Source organism: Mastigoproctus giganteus, chromosome 6, assembly GCF_048544385.1.
Source record: "Mastigoproctus giganteus isolate SK-2022 chromosome 6, ASM4854438v1, whole genome shotgun sequence".
In the NCBI taxonomy this organism is placed as follows: domain Eukaryota; kingdom Metazoa; phylum Arthropoda; class Arachnida; order Uropygi; family Thelyphonidae; genus Mastigoproctus; species Mastigoproctus giganteus.
This window is the reverse complement of record NC_143580.1, coordinates 223,649,338-223,662,652: the sequence shown is the minus strand read 5'-3', so window position 1 is coordinate 223,662,652 and position 13,315 is coordinate 223,649,338. Positions and strand designations below refer to the sequence as shown.

The 13,315-nt window shown below is 36.6% G+C and overlaps 1 protein-coding gene across 1 annotated transcript in view; it reads left to right on the top strand.

Moving 5' to 3' along the window:
* Positions 1-13,315, top strand: part of LOC150085022 (tRNA (32-2'-O)-methyltransferase regulator THADA-like) — a 177,228-nt gene that overhangs the window by 52,218 nt on the left and 111,695 nt on the right. The window contains exons 11-12 of the mRNA XM_090376437.1: positions 2,374-2,510; positions 9,727-9,861. Of these exons, the coding sequence (XP_090232563.1) occupies positions 2,374-2,510; positions 9,727-9,861 (272 nt within the window). The remainder of the gene's footprint in view (positions 1-2,373; positions 2,511-9,726; positions 9,862-13,315) is intronic.

The following is a 13,315-nucleotide window of genomic DNA, read 5'->3' as shown; positions in this document are numbered from 1 at the left end:
TTTGAAGATCAGATTTTAAAAAAATTCAAGTATTAGATAAAGGACAATAATAATAATAATAATTCTGCAATACCAGAGTTGTGATACATATCCAATATACATGATAATAATAAAATTCTCTAATACCAGAGTTGTGGTATATACACATACTGGTGACCTTTAAAACAGATAGTAAAGCAAAAGAAAAAAGATGAGTTTTAAAATATATGAGGTGTGGCAGGTAAAATTCCTGGACAGGTGCTGTTGCAGACATGTTTGATGAGTTTGAAAATAAATGGAAGTGGTATGTTGTAGTTCAAACTTCCTCCAACAAATGGGGGTACAGAAGTTGTCCAGTAGGCTGACAGGTTGCAAATAACAACCAGTTTTGATAATTGCATTAACATTCCTTGTCACAATTTTGCAGCTTTTTCAGTGGAGCAATGAACAAATACCAGACTTTTCTCTAAACTGGAAAAATCTGAAATATTAAGAACTGTTTATGGTGATAAAATATTAAGTCATACCAGTGTGTTTGATTGGTATAAGTGGTTCAAAGATGGACTTGAGGAAGTTCGTAATGACCAAAGAAGTGGGCATCCATCAGCCTCTCGAAATGAGGACAGAGTTGTAAAAGTTTGGGAAATTATCATTTGTTCCTCAGAATGACGGCTAATGATTTGGATGCATATAAGCAAATAATTCATCAAATTACATATGAAGATTTAGGGTAAAGGAAGGTCTGTGCAAAATGTGCTGCTCAGCCTCATGGGTAAGTAGGAACAACGAAGAGTGTCATCATACAAAGATTTCATCCAGACTTGTTAAGACAATCCCAAATTCCTCAACTGTATTGTCATTGGAGATGAATGTTGGGTGTTTCAGTACAAGACAAATGCCGACCTGGCTAGCTGGGTGGGCAAAGTGCCTACCTGGCAACCCAAAGGTCACGGGTTCGAATCCCACCTTGGGAGGTGCATTATGGCCACAGAAGCCGATGTGCCAATAACTACCAAAAAAAAAACAAAAAAACAAGACAAATCTTCAGAGCAGGCAATGGACTTCAAAATTATTACCAAGTCCCAAAAATTTTGTTTATGGAAGTCTGGGATCAAGATGATGCTAGTCATATTTTGTGACAAACAGTGTGATTCACAAGGAATTTGTACCTGAAAGGGAGAGAGTCAATGCTGCATTCTACATATAGGCGCTTCAAAGACTATTGAAGCACATTTCCCAGGTGAGACCACAATATTTGAGAGAAAGGCAACTGATTCTTGTTGCATGACAGTGCCTCCACCCATTCCACACTTGTTGTGAAAACATTTCTTATGAAATATGGCATTGTACAGATTAACCATCCAGCTACTCTCCTGATCTAGCACTAGCAAACTTCTTCCTCTTTTCCAAGGTGAAAACTGTCCTCAAAGGAAAGAGATTTCATATGTTGAGGACATAAAGAGAAACATAATGCTGAACTGAACGTAATCTCTTTGGATGCCTTCGCTGATTCTTTTAAGAAACTTTTATAGTGGTGTAATAAGTGTATTCCATCAGTTGGTGATTACTTTGAATAAAAATAAAACCATTTTTGAGCTCTTTCACTCTATGTTCTTTTTATCACTAGTCCTGGAACTTTATTGCCACACTTCTTACGATACAAATATTATGGCAAATATAACCTTGCATGCACTCTCCACACACCCATATACAAACCCTAATTGTTAAATTTACAAAGAATATGTTGCTTCTCTAAATGCACAAGTTATTCCGAACTAACATATTCATACTAGTGGAGAAGATACAGTAGTTAGCTCATAAATCAAAATTAATTGAAAATGCTTTATATAATATCAAGATTGATATTAATATTTATATTAACGGTAATTATTATTAATTAATATTATTAATTTTTAATAATTAAAAGTTTTTAATCTCCATAAATCCAAAACTATGTAAATAAGGAAAATTAAGTTTAGTAAGGCAAGATTTATATAGAGTTCCCTTGAAATTTGATCCTGAAGTGTTTCAGTTAATTGAATTATTGTAACATGAGCTATCGTAATGCTTGAACTGTCTTAATACTTACTCTACCCACCACTAACCATCTTTAGAATTTTTTTCAACAGCAAGGTTGTTAGTTGGAAGAAGGCTCTGCCCACATTTACCTCTAGATCCAAAACATTCAAATTTTCAAAGGATGAGCAGTGCTGTTTCAAAATGATTGTTATAATTTTATGATCCCAATAAACATGTATTGAATATAATCAAGGGTGCATATTTTAGAAAATTCACACTTTTTAAATTATTTTAATCTTTAGAAATATTTTTTGTTTATTTGATGAATAATAGATATTAATGTTGTATCTTATATTTTTAAAAATTAATATATAGCACCTTCATTTAAAGAAATGGGACAAGCTCTTGAAGAAATTATCCAGTTATCTGGGGGATATCAAGATGATCAAGATCAATATGCCTTATCACCAGAGTTTCAGCTGCTACTTTCTTGCTGTTGGTTATGCATTAAAGTAAGCTTTTCTTGGCTATAAATATATATTTTTTCATGACAGTTGGAAAGCGGGGAAGTGGGTTTAGAAGAAAAAAAAAGGAATTGGCACTGTTCATATGCTGTAACTAGTACAGATTGGCCTATTTGGAGCAAAATTTTGTATGAATATGGATTGTATTTGACACTTTTCCAGTTAAAAATGCTTACTACTAGTTTTGGGTAAGGCCTGATATTTCTTTTATGAGGGTGCTATGCCATTTTATACATAAAATAGGGAAGCAATTATTCAGTCAGTACATCCTGAAATGTGATCACAGTACTTTCAAAGCGATTTTTTTTTTATCTGTTGTTTAATAGAAACACTAGTTTATAAACCTCTGAATTATCTTTTATAGCTGCTGTAATTCTTATTCTTACACTCCACTCATTGTACCAATGAAAAAAAAAAAAAGATATGGAAAGTATCATAACATTAAGTGCTCAGATTTCGGGATTAAACTTGGTTATGAAAAACTACTCTATGCTATTAAAGTTAAGTAGTAGTAGTAGTAGTGGCATGTGATGCAAGAAAGCAAATGTATGAGCTTATTCAGCATCAGCCAAAAGAAAAAAAAAAAAAAAAAATCATACCATTCCCTCCAAATGCCTGTCCAGTTCCTCTTTAAATTTATTCAACCTATCAACTTCCACGACAGATGGAAGTTTGTTCCAGCAATTAACCACCCGCTGGCTAAAGGAAAATTTCCGCACATCTATTCTACATCTGTCTTTTCTTAATTTGAATTTATGCCCCCTTAGATTCGTAATCTGAACAAGTGGAAGGATCCCATCAGAATTCAGCGTGCTCAACCCATTCAAGGCCTTATATACCTCAGTCAGATCACGGCGCAGGTGCCTAGTCTCCAGCCACTGCAATTTGCAGAACTTAAGCCTCTCTTGGTAAGAGGATCCCTTCATTCCCCTCACCAATCTTGTTGCCCTTCTCTGTACACGCTCAAGTAAATCTACATCCTTCCTAAAATGAGGCCTCCAGACCTGTACGCAGTACTCACGCCGTGGCCTGACCATTGCCTTATACAGAGGGATAATCACCTCCTTTTCCCTGCTAGCAAAATTCCTATATATCATTGACAAAACCCCAGTACCTGCCCTGGCAGCCTGTCTGCATTGCTCAGAAAACTTTATATCTGCCTGCACAATTACTCCCAGGTCTTCTTCATTTTCTACCACCTTAAGTGTAGTACCACACAGTTGGTACATTTCCCTGGGGTTACTTCTACCCATATGTAGTACTTTGCATTTGTCAAGGTTAAACTTCAGTTGCCACTTCTTAGCCCATCTGCCCAAATTATCTAGATCCTGTTGCAGTAGCACACTGCCATTACTGTCATTAACAACCCTGCCAACCTTTGTATCATCTGCAAACTTCGACATTAAGCCTGATATACCTTCATCAATATCATTGATAAATATACAAAACAACAGTGGACCTAACACCGAACCCTGTGGGACTCCACTAATAACATTAGTCCAAGAAGAGCAGCACCCATTGATTACCACCCTCTGTCTTCTAGCACTTAACCATCCTTTTATCCATTGTAGCAACTTACCCTTAATACCATTCTGCTCCAATTTGTACAATAGTCTTCCATGCGCAAGAGTGTCAAAAGCTTTCTGAAATCCAAATATATGATATAAAAATTATTTTTCGCATCCAGTTCCTTTGTAACCACATCATAATATCCTATCAAATTTGTCAGACAAGACTTTCCCTTAACAAACCCATGCTGTGTCTGAATTATCTTAAGGAAATTATATGGTCAAAATAAGCTAGTTGTTTGGTTTACTAATACTTTATTGTCTTTGCCTAAGATCAGTTATGGCAATTTATTTAATTGGCATTGCCTGAGATCTTATATCAGTGTCAATTTTTTTAAATAGTTTGAAAATGCTTAATAAGAAGATATTTTACAGTTGGAACAGCATATTAATATGAAAAATGTTCCTAAGAAGCTTTCCATTGTATTATGTTCAAGGACTGTATTTATAATCACAGTGTAAAATCACTGTGATTATAAATACATTGTTGTTTACTCTCTGGGTTGAAATGATGAAGCCTTGTTAACACTCAAGTGGTTGCTAAATTAGTAGAGCAGTTGACTTCCCAAGAGGAACTCAGCTGTTCTTTTATTTATTTATTTATAATTTTTAGATAAAAGCATGGTTTTTCATTTATGGTAATAGTCAAAAGTAATACTATATTGCAAATGTGGTGTTTTTATAGTCTATAACAGTATCATATTTGCATCAAAAACCTCTGTATTCTCAAAAATTGAGAAGATGAATCATTTTATTTGAGGAAACTATCGACACAAAATGTTGTAACCACTATGACGTTTATTACTGTCCAGCTAACTCAACCTTGTAGTTAGCTAGATAGCTATGGAGATTCCTTAGGCAAGGTGAATATATTCTGACAACCCATTAACGATGCATGTCTGAAAACAGCATTATGTTATATTGCAATGAAAATATGTATAAAGAAGCAAAATTGTTTATAGACAGTGAACACTTTCAACATATCTTTAGATGCTATAAGATATAAATAACTCTTATAACCTTTCTTTTGCCAACAAATAATTTTGAAATAACAGTTTTATCATTTTAAAATTGTCATACGTTAATCGTTGATTAAGACACTGGATTTTGGGGAATCCTGGGGTTCCTCAAAGGTTCCTCGAATCTGTTCTGTAAATTTAGCATTAGCATTAGTAGAGGCATTTGATGCAAGAAAGCAAGCTTATGCAGCATCAGCCAAAAAAAAAATATAAATAAAATAAATAAATAAAAAATAACCATTTCCACTTCACCCCTCTGTTCGTTCGAAATACCTGTCCAGCTGAGCCTTAAACTTATTTAGGCTATCAACTTCCACGACAAGGGATGGAAGTCTGTTCCATCAACCAACCACCTGCTGGCTAAAGGCAAATTTCCGCACGTCTATTCTACATCTGTCTTTCCTCAATTTGAATTTATGCCCTCTCAGGTGATTATTCTGAGCAAGAGGAAGAATCCCATCAGCATTGAGCATGCTCAAACCATTTAAGGCTTTATACACCTCTATCAGATCACCTCGCTGGTGTCTAGTCTCCGGACACTGTAATTTGCAAAACTTAAGCCTTTCTTCGTAAGAGCACCCCTTTGTTCCATTCACTAATCTTGTTGCCCTTCTCTGTACTCGTTCCAGCAGCTCTACATCCTTCTTGAAATGAGGCATCCAGGCCTGTATACAGTACTCTAGGTGTGGCCTAACCATTGCCTTATACAAGGGAATAATCACCTCCTTATCCCTGCTAGAAAAATTTCTATATATCATTGACAATACACCATGAGCTACTCTTGCAGCCTGTCTGCACTATCAGAGAACTTCATATCTGCCTGCACAACCACCCCCAGGTCCCTTTCATTCTCTACCACTGTCAGTGTAGTACCACAGAGTTGATACGTTGCTCTGGGGTTGCTGTTTCCCATATGTAGTACTTTACATTTGTCAATGTTAAACTTCATTTGCCACCTCTCAGCCCATCTGCTCAATCTTTCCAGATCCAGTTGTAGCAGCATAGTGTCAGTAGTGTCCTTGACAACCCTGTCAACCTTCGTATCATCTGCAAACTTGGACATTAAGCTTGATATACCATCATCAATATCATTTATAAATACAGAAAACAATAATGGACCCAATACTGAACCCTGAGGGACTCCACTAATAACATTAGTTCAGGTGGTAGATGACTTTCATCAACCAGTGAAATACCACCACTTTGCTTATTGGAGGCTTTAAGTGGTGAAACCCATGTTTAGTCTCTAGAGCAAAGTTTCCGGCATCCCCCTCTCCCCATACTTCTCCTTCAACCCATGCATGGTACTAAGTACTATAGGTTTTGATACCTTTCGTGTTTGGGGTTTTCATAAAAAAAAAAAAAAACATTAGTCCATGATGAGCACCGTCCATTGATTACCACTCTCTGTCTTCTCCCCCTCAACCACCCCTTTATCCATAGCAGCAATTTGCCTCCAATGCCACACTGCTCCAATTTGTGCAGCAGTCTTCCATGTGCAACAGTATCAAAAGCCTTTCTAAGATCCAAGTATATAATATCAATGTTATTCCCTGCATCCAGTTCTTTTGTGACTGCATCATAGTATCCAATCAAATTGGTCAGGCAAGACTTCCCCTTAAGAAAACCATGCTGTGTCCGAGCTATAACTGAAGTCTTGTCTAGATGTCAAACAGAAGTTAAACCCACAAGTCTATAATTACTTGTGTCAGCCTTTGATCCTCCTTTGTGAATTGGGGTCACATTTGCACATCTCCAGTCCATGGGTACTTCCCCTGAATCCAAGGAAGCTCTCATAATTATGGCTAAGGGTTTACTTTACCTTCCTTTGCTGCCTCCTTTAATATAACTGGATAGATCCCATCCACCCCCAGGTGCCTTTCTTGTGTTTATCTTCAACAATTTCTCCTCCACTTTACTCTCAGTTATTACAAGATTCTCTAGCTTATTGCCAGCGTTGAATACACCTCTGGCATTCCCCTCGCTGAATAACTCCTCATGTGTGAATGTCCATGCAAAATATTCATTTAGTTTGTTAGCTACCTGAGCAGGATCATCAACAGTTGACCCATCGATATCAAGTGGACCAATCTGATTCATCCCCTTCCTTCTAGAGTTTACATAAGTAAGGAACTCTTTGCTGTTTTTCTTTGCATCCCTTGCCAAAGATTTCTCTTAATCTGCCTTCGCCTGCCTAACCTCCTTTGTAACTTGGTTACAGATCAACTTGTATCTATCATAGGCTTCTGTGTCACGTGTTAATATGACACTTCTGTGTCATATGTCTCATTAGTTCATCTGACATCCATTTAGGTCTAAACCTTGAACAATATTTCTTAGTTGGTATGTAAAGCCTAGTAGCTTCCAAGATAAGTTCTTTGAATGCTTCCCATTTTGAGTTTGCTGTTGGTAACATCATCAGTTGGTCCCACTGTATAGAATTTAAATACTGTCTCAGTCCATCGTAGTTGCCTTTACGAAAGCAATAACCCTTCCCTTTACCCTTAATGGTAGTTACCTCTTTGAGTAAATCCCACTTCAGCACACTGTGATCACTGCCACCTAGTGATTCATTTATCTGCAGATTCTTAATGCATGAAGAATCACTACTGATAATCAAATCAAGAGTATTACTCCCTCTAGTTGCCTCCCGAACATGCTGATGTAGAAAACAATCATCCAATAAATCCACAAAAGCCTTGCTAGTGTGTGAGTGACCAGCCCCCAAATTCCAGTCAATATCTGGAAAATTAAAATCCCCCATTATAAGACTCTCTGATTTACTCGCCCACTCTATTTCCCTGTACAGTTTCTTATTATACTCATCAGAGTCATTAGGCCTGTAGCACACTCCTACTCTCAATTTTGATCTCCCAATGCTTATGTCACACCAAACTGACTCGACACTGCACTGTCCAGCGATGTCGACTGGCTTCACTTCCTTGGATTTTATGTATTTCTTAACTAATAGCATAACCCTCTCCTCCCTTCCTATCCTGTCTATCCTTTCTGTAGACATTGTACTCACCAAATTCCAGTTCTGCGTTCCTTATATCTGTGTGACACCACGTCTCTGAAATCCCAACAATATCTGTCTTTGATGTTTTGAGCAATACCTCAAATTCATCAAATTTATTTACTAAACTCCTAACATTGGTGTACACACAAGTATACATGCACCTGTTCTTTTTCTTAGCTACCCTAACACAACCCATGTGTTTACTTGTACCCCAATGATTCCCAGCAGTCTCTGAAATATCCTGCATCTTATTTTCCAGGCTGCTGCTCATTCCAATAGAAGCAGTGCAAGAATCACTTTCGCCTCTGCCAGTGGCTACTGTTAATCTATTATTTTTTTTGTTAATTTAATGTTAATTTTTTTATTATTGATTTTTCATTTTTTATACACGTTCATTATTGTTTTAAAAGATATTAGGGTTTTTCAGAAAATGTGAGGGCTGTTCAATAATGAATGATGATCATTTTTTTTTTTCAAAGTACTTTTATTAATCATCCATATTTTGATGGTCATTTTCAAAGTAGTCCTCATTTGATGAAATGCCAACGTTTCTGCCATTCTTAAAAAATGTTGTGGATGCTATTTTTTGACATGCTTTTGAGAATTGCCTTCAATGTCTTTACAATTTCTTTTGATGACTGGAAATGTTTCCCTTGCAGCTTCTTCTTCAACTTTGAAAATAAAAAAAATCACAGGGTGCAAGGTCAAAGCTGTAGAGTGGATGAGGAACACATTTGACATTAATGCTGGCTAGTACTCAATGGCAGTATGAGCAGTGTGGGATCTTGCATTGTCATGATCCACCCACCAGTGTGCAGTTTTGGTCATTTGCAATGAAAGTAATCCCACAAAGTGTGCAGTACAGTTCTGTATTGCACACTTTGTGTCAAGGCACAACATGCTGGTAAATCATTCCTTGAATATCAGAAAAAGAGATGATCATAACCTTTCCTATAGATGCTACAGCTTTTGCTTTTTTCAGTGTTGGAAATGATATAGACTTCCAAACAGAGCTTTGTTGTTTACTCTTTGGGTCGAAATGATGAAGTCATGTTTCATCTGCTGTTATCACCTTGTGCAGAACCTTATCTTCAGTAACTATCTGCTACACAGATGGTTACTGAAGATGGTGAGGTTCTGCACATATCATATGCTTCTGTGGATATTTTCTTGAGACAGAAACAAAATTTGAGAGTAGCATACTTTTTCTTGAGTGTCACGTCCATTATTACTTAGGCAAAACTGAACAGGCATAACTTGACTGACCAAGGTCACACCGTGCACACAAGTCAGCTGCACAGTTTCTGTGTGATGCAGCTTGGTTTGGTCTTATATTCTGCAGCTCGGTTAGAAATAGCAAGCGGTACAGCTGTTCTTGAAAAATGATGATCAATCTTTATCAAACAGCCCTCATTGATTTTCACTTTAAAGATTTCTACAGCTAGTAAAGGTTGAAAAGCACTAGATTAATTAACAACTATTAACATTAAAAACTCTTATATTTCACTTGTTGAACATACTAATGTAGACTTAGTTTTAAGAAAGACACCCTTTTGATTTAACTTTGTGGTTCTAATTATTTTGTTTAATTTCTTTAGGAAAGTTGCCTCCTTCTTAGTGATCTTGTTGTAACAATTATATCTAACAATCACAATGGAGAGCTGTTGGACTATCAAAAACTTCAAGAAATTGGAGACATTTTGGCAACAGTCCTAATTAAATGCCGTCACAGGGTAATGTGATATTCATTTCCTCTAAATTAACATAAATCAGTTAAGTCAATGTTAAGATTTCTTTGGCTTGATTTTATTTATATGTGCTATAAAATCTTTTTACCAGCTTTAAAATTGGATTAATTAACAACATAAAAATGGTTGTGTGGTCTGGTATGCAGCTAGTATTATAAGAATTAAAAAAGTAACAAACATCAGACATAACATGAGAGATATTTAACATCTCAAACATTAAACCAGAATTACTTTTGGAATTTTAGTATTCTTGAAAATCACCAAGAATAATTAAATTATATTTAAATAGAAAGATTAAAATAACTTAATTCTTATATTACCAATTACTGAAAATGTTAGATTTGGCATGACTATGCATCAGCCATATGCTTTCCTTGAATTCCCTTCTTCTGAGTTCCAAAGAAAGATCTCTTTCTGAGTTCTCTTTTCTCTGGTCTATCAGTCTGTCACATCTTTGCGCCTTCGTAGCCAGGTGGGCAAGAGCAGCAGTGTGTAGCACACGCTTCTTGATTAGACCGGGGTTTGAGCCCGTGGAGTCTAGGAAAATTTACCACTGCATCAGTTTATCACATAAACAATTTACCGCCAACAATTTACCACCGCGTCAGTTTATCACATTTTACCATCTAGAAGCAATGAGATGTGTTTGGTCAAATCATAAAAAGTTATTTTTTATTTAAGTTTCTGCCTTAAGCTATGATTAGCATATTTTTTGGAATTCTATGAACTATGAGGGAATAGTACAGAAATAAAAAAAAACACATGTATGGAAATATGTAATTTAATAGGTAGATTATGTATTTTAATAGTTACATGTATCACAAAAATAGTAAAAAATCCATTATTTGAACAATGTAACAATTGGTTAATTTTAAAATAAACTAATTATAACATTAGGTATGTCATAGTACACTGCAAAAATTCAAAATGAATATTTATGCAATCTTCAGAATCAGTCACGTTGGGATAATTAATTACTAAGAAACTGTAATATTTACAACACAGTATGTAAATTATTAATAAGAAATATTATGCGCTATTCCTCTTAGATAATCAACAACAATATCAACAATATTAGAAGTGTCGTCAATAAAATGAGCGAATTCGAACTGCTGGTTAAAACAAGTAACGCCGACATAATAGGGCTTACAGAGACGTGGTGCCACCCGGAAATTGGTGATGATGAGTTTCAGTACGGCTTGTATAATGTATTTAGGAAGGATAGAGTAGATAGAAGGGGTGGTGGGGTAATGCTTCTTATCAGAAGCAGCCTGAGTGCGACGATAGCTTTCCCGGATTCAGACATTTCACATGCTAGTATAGAGTCTGTATGGTGTGAGATAGTTGGAAACAAAGGTATAATGCGAGTAGGAGTAATCTACAGACCAGGTGATTGTGAAGATTATGACAAAAGCCTCTACATGCAAATGGAATGGGCAAGTAAGCGTCAATGCCTAATTATGGGTGATTTCAATTTGCCTCTAATTGATTGGAGTAAATGGGAAGGAAACTCGACATGGGGAACAAAATTTTTAAATCAACTAGATGACTGTTATTTGTATCAACATGTCAGGGAAAGTACTAGAGAAAAGAATATCCTAGACCTCATCATCACACATGAATCAGATGACATAACAGGGCTGAGAGTAGAGGAACCAGTAGCAGGAAGTGATCACGGAGTTCTACGGTGGATGATGACGAGAGAGGTAGCAAAAGTAAAAGGCAAAGGAATGGGTTTTAATTTCAGAAAAGGAAATTACGATGCCTTAAGGTACTACATGGCCTCTATTAACTGGGTAGATATCGCGCAGAGAATGAATACAATTGAACTGTGGTACGCTTTTAAAACATTAATCACAGATGCCTTGAATGCGTATATACCATTAAAAAAATACTCCACAAGAAGGGTTCCAAGTTGGATGAATAGTGAAGTTGCCACATTACTTGAGCAGAAAAAGGTGGCATGGAAAAGTTACAGAGCAATAAAAAGTACTGAAACCTATAACAGCTACAAGGTGATGTGTAATAGAGCCACAGAAAAGGTTCGACAGGCAAAGGCAGTTTATGAGAAATCACTAGCAAACAGAGCAAAGAGGGGGGATAAAGAATTCTTCATATATATATAAATGCCAAGAAGAGTAGGACAAACCAGATCGGACCTTTATGTAAGGGAAAGGGGATAGTAATAAATACACCAGCTGCTGTTGCAGATGAACTCAACAGTTATTTTGCATCGATATTTACAAATGAAAAGCCTTTTGTGGCAATGGGAAATTGTGGGAGCGAAGTTAAAAAATATGTAATTAATGATATTGAAATTTCGCAAGATTATTTAATGAAAAAACTTTCGAGCCTACAGACCTGTAAGGCTCCTGGAGTTGATGGAATATACCCTATAATCTTAAGAGAGGCGGCAAGCGAGTGCATTGAACCACTGAGGCTAATTATGCGAGCATCACTAGACACTGGGGAGATTCCCTTGGATTGGAAAAGTGCAAATGTATCTCCCATACATAAGGTGGCTCTAAAAGTGAAGTGGAAAATTATCGACCTGTCAGTCTGACTTCAGTAGTAGGGAAAATCATGGAGGCAATGATCAAGGGTGGAATTCAGGATCATTTGGATCGAATTGAAATTCTCAAGGATACTCAGCATGGTTTTGTAAAGGGAAAATCATGTTTAACAAATCTGGTTCGCTATTTCGAAAGGGTCACTCACGAGCTGGATTTAGGGAATAATTTTGACATTGTTTATTTAGATTTCAGCAAAGCTTTTGACTCAGTCCCACATGAGCGGTTGCTTTATAAGCTGGAACAGGTTGGAATCACTGGGAAAATCCTTAGATGGATAGAAGGATGGCTTCAGGGCAGGAGGCAGAGGGTTGTGATAAATGGCTATTCCTCAGATTGGGTTGATGTAAGAAGTGGGGTTCCCCAAGGATCAGTATTAGGACCACTGTTGTTTTTAATTTTCATAAACGACATTGATGAAGGGATAGAGGGCGTGATGTCTAAATTTGCAGATGATGTTAAAATTGGTAGAGTAGTTAATGATCACTGTCAAGCTGAGCTTCTTCAGAGAGACCTAGATAGACTTCAAGAATGGTCAGAAAAATGGCAGCTGTGCTTTAATCCAACAAAGTGTAAGGTATTACACCTGGGAAACAGTAATCCTAAAATAACTTATTCACTTGGTGGAGTTCAACTAAACCCAGTACTGGAGGAAAGGGACTTGGGTGTTACGATACGGTCAGACATGAAATTCTCTGAGCATTGTAAACAGGTTGCAAGGAAGGCCCATGGTGTCCTATCGATGATCTATCGAACTTTTGCAAGTAAAGATAGGGACGTGATAATCCCATTATATAAGGCTTATGTTAGACCACACTTGGAATACTGTGTTCAAGTATGGAGACCGCACCTAAAGAAAGACATCGAGC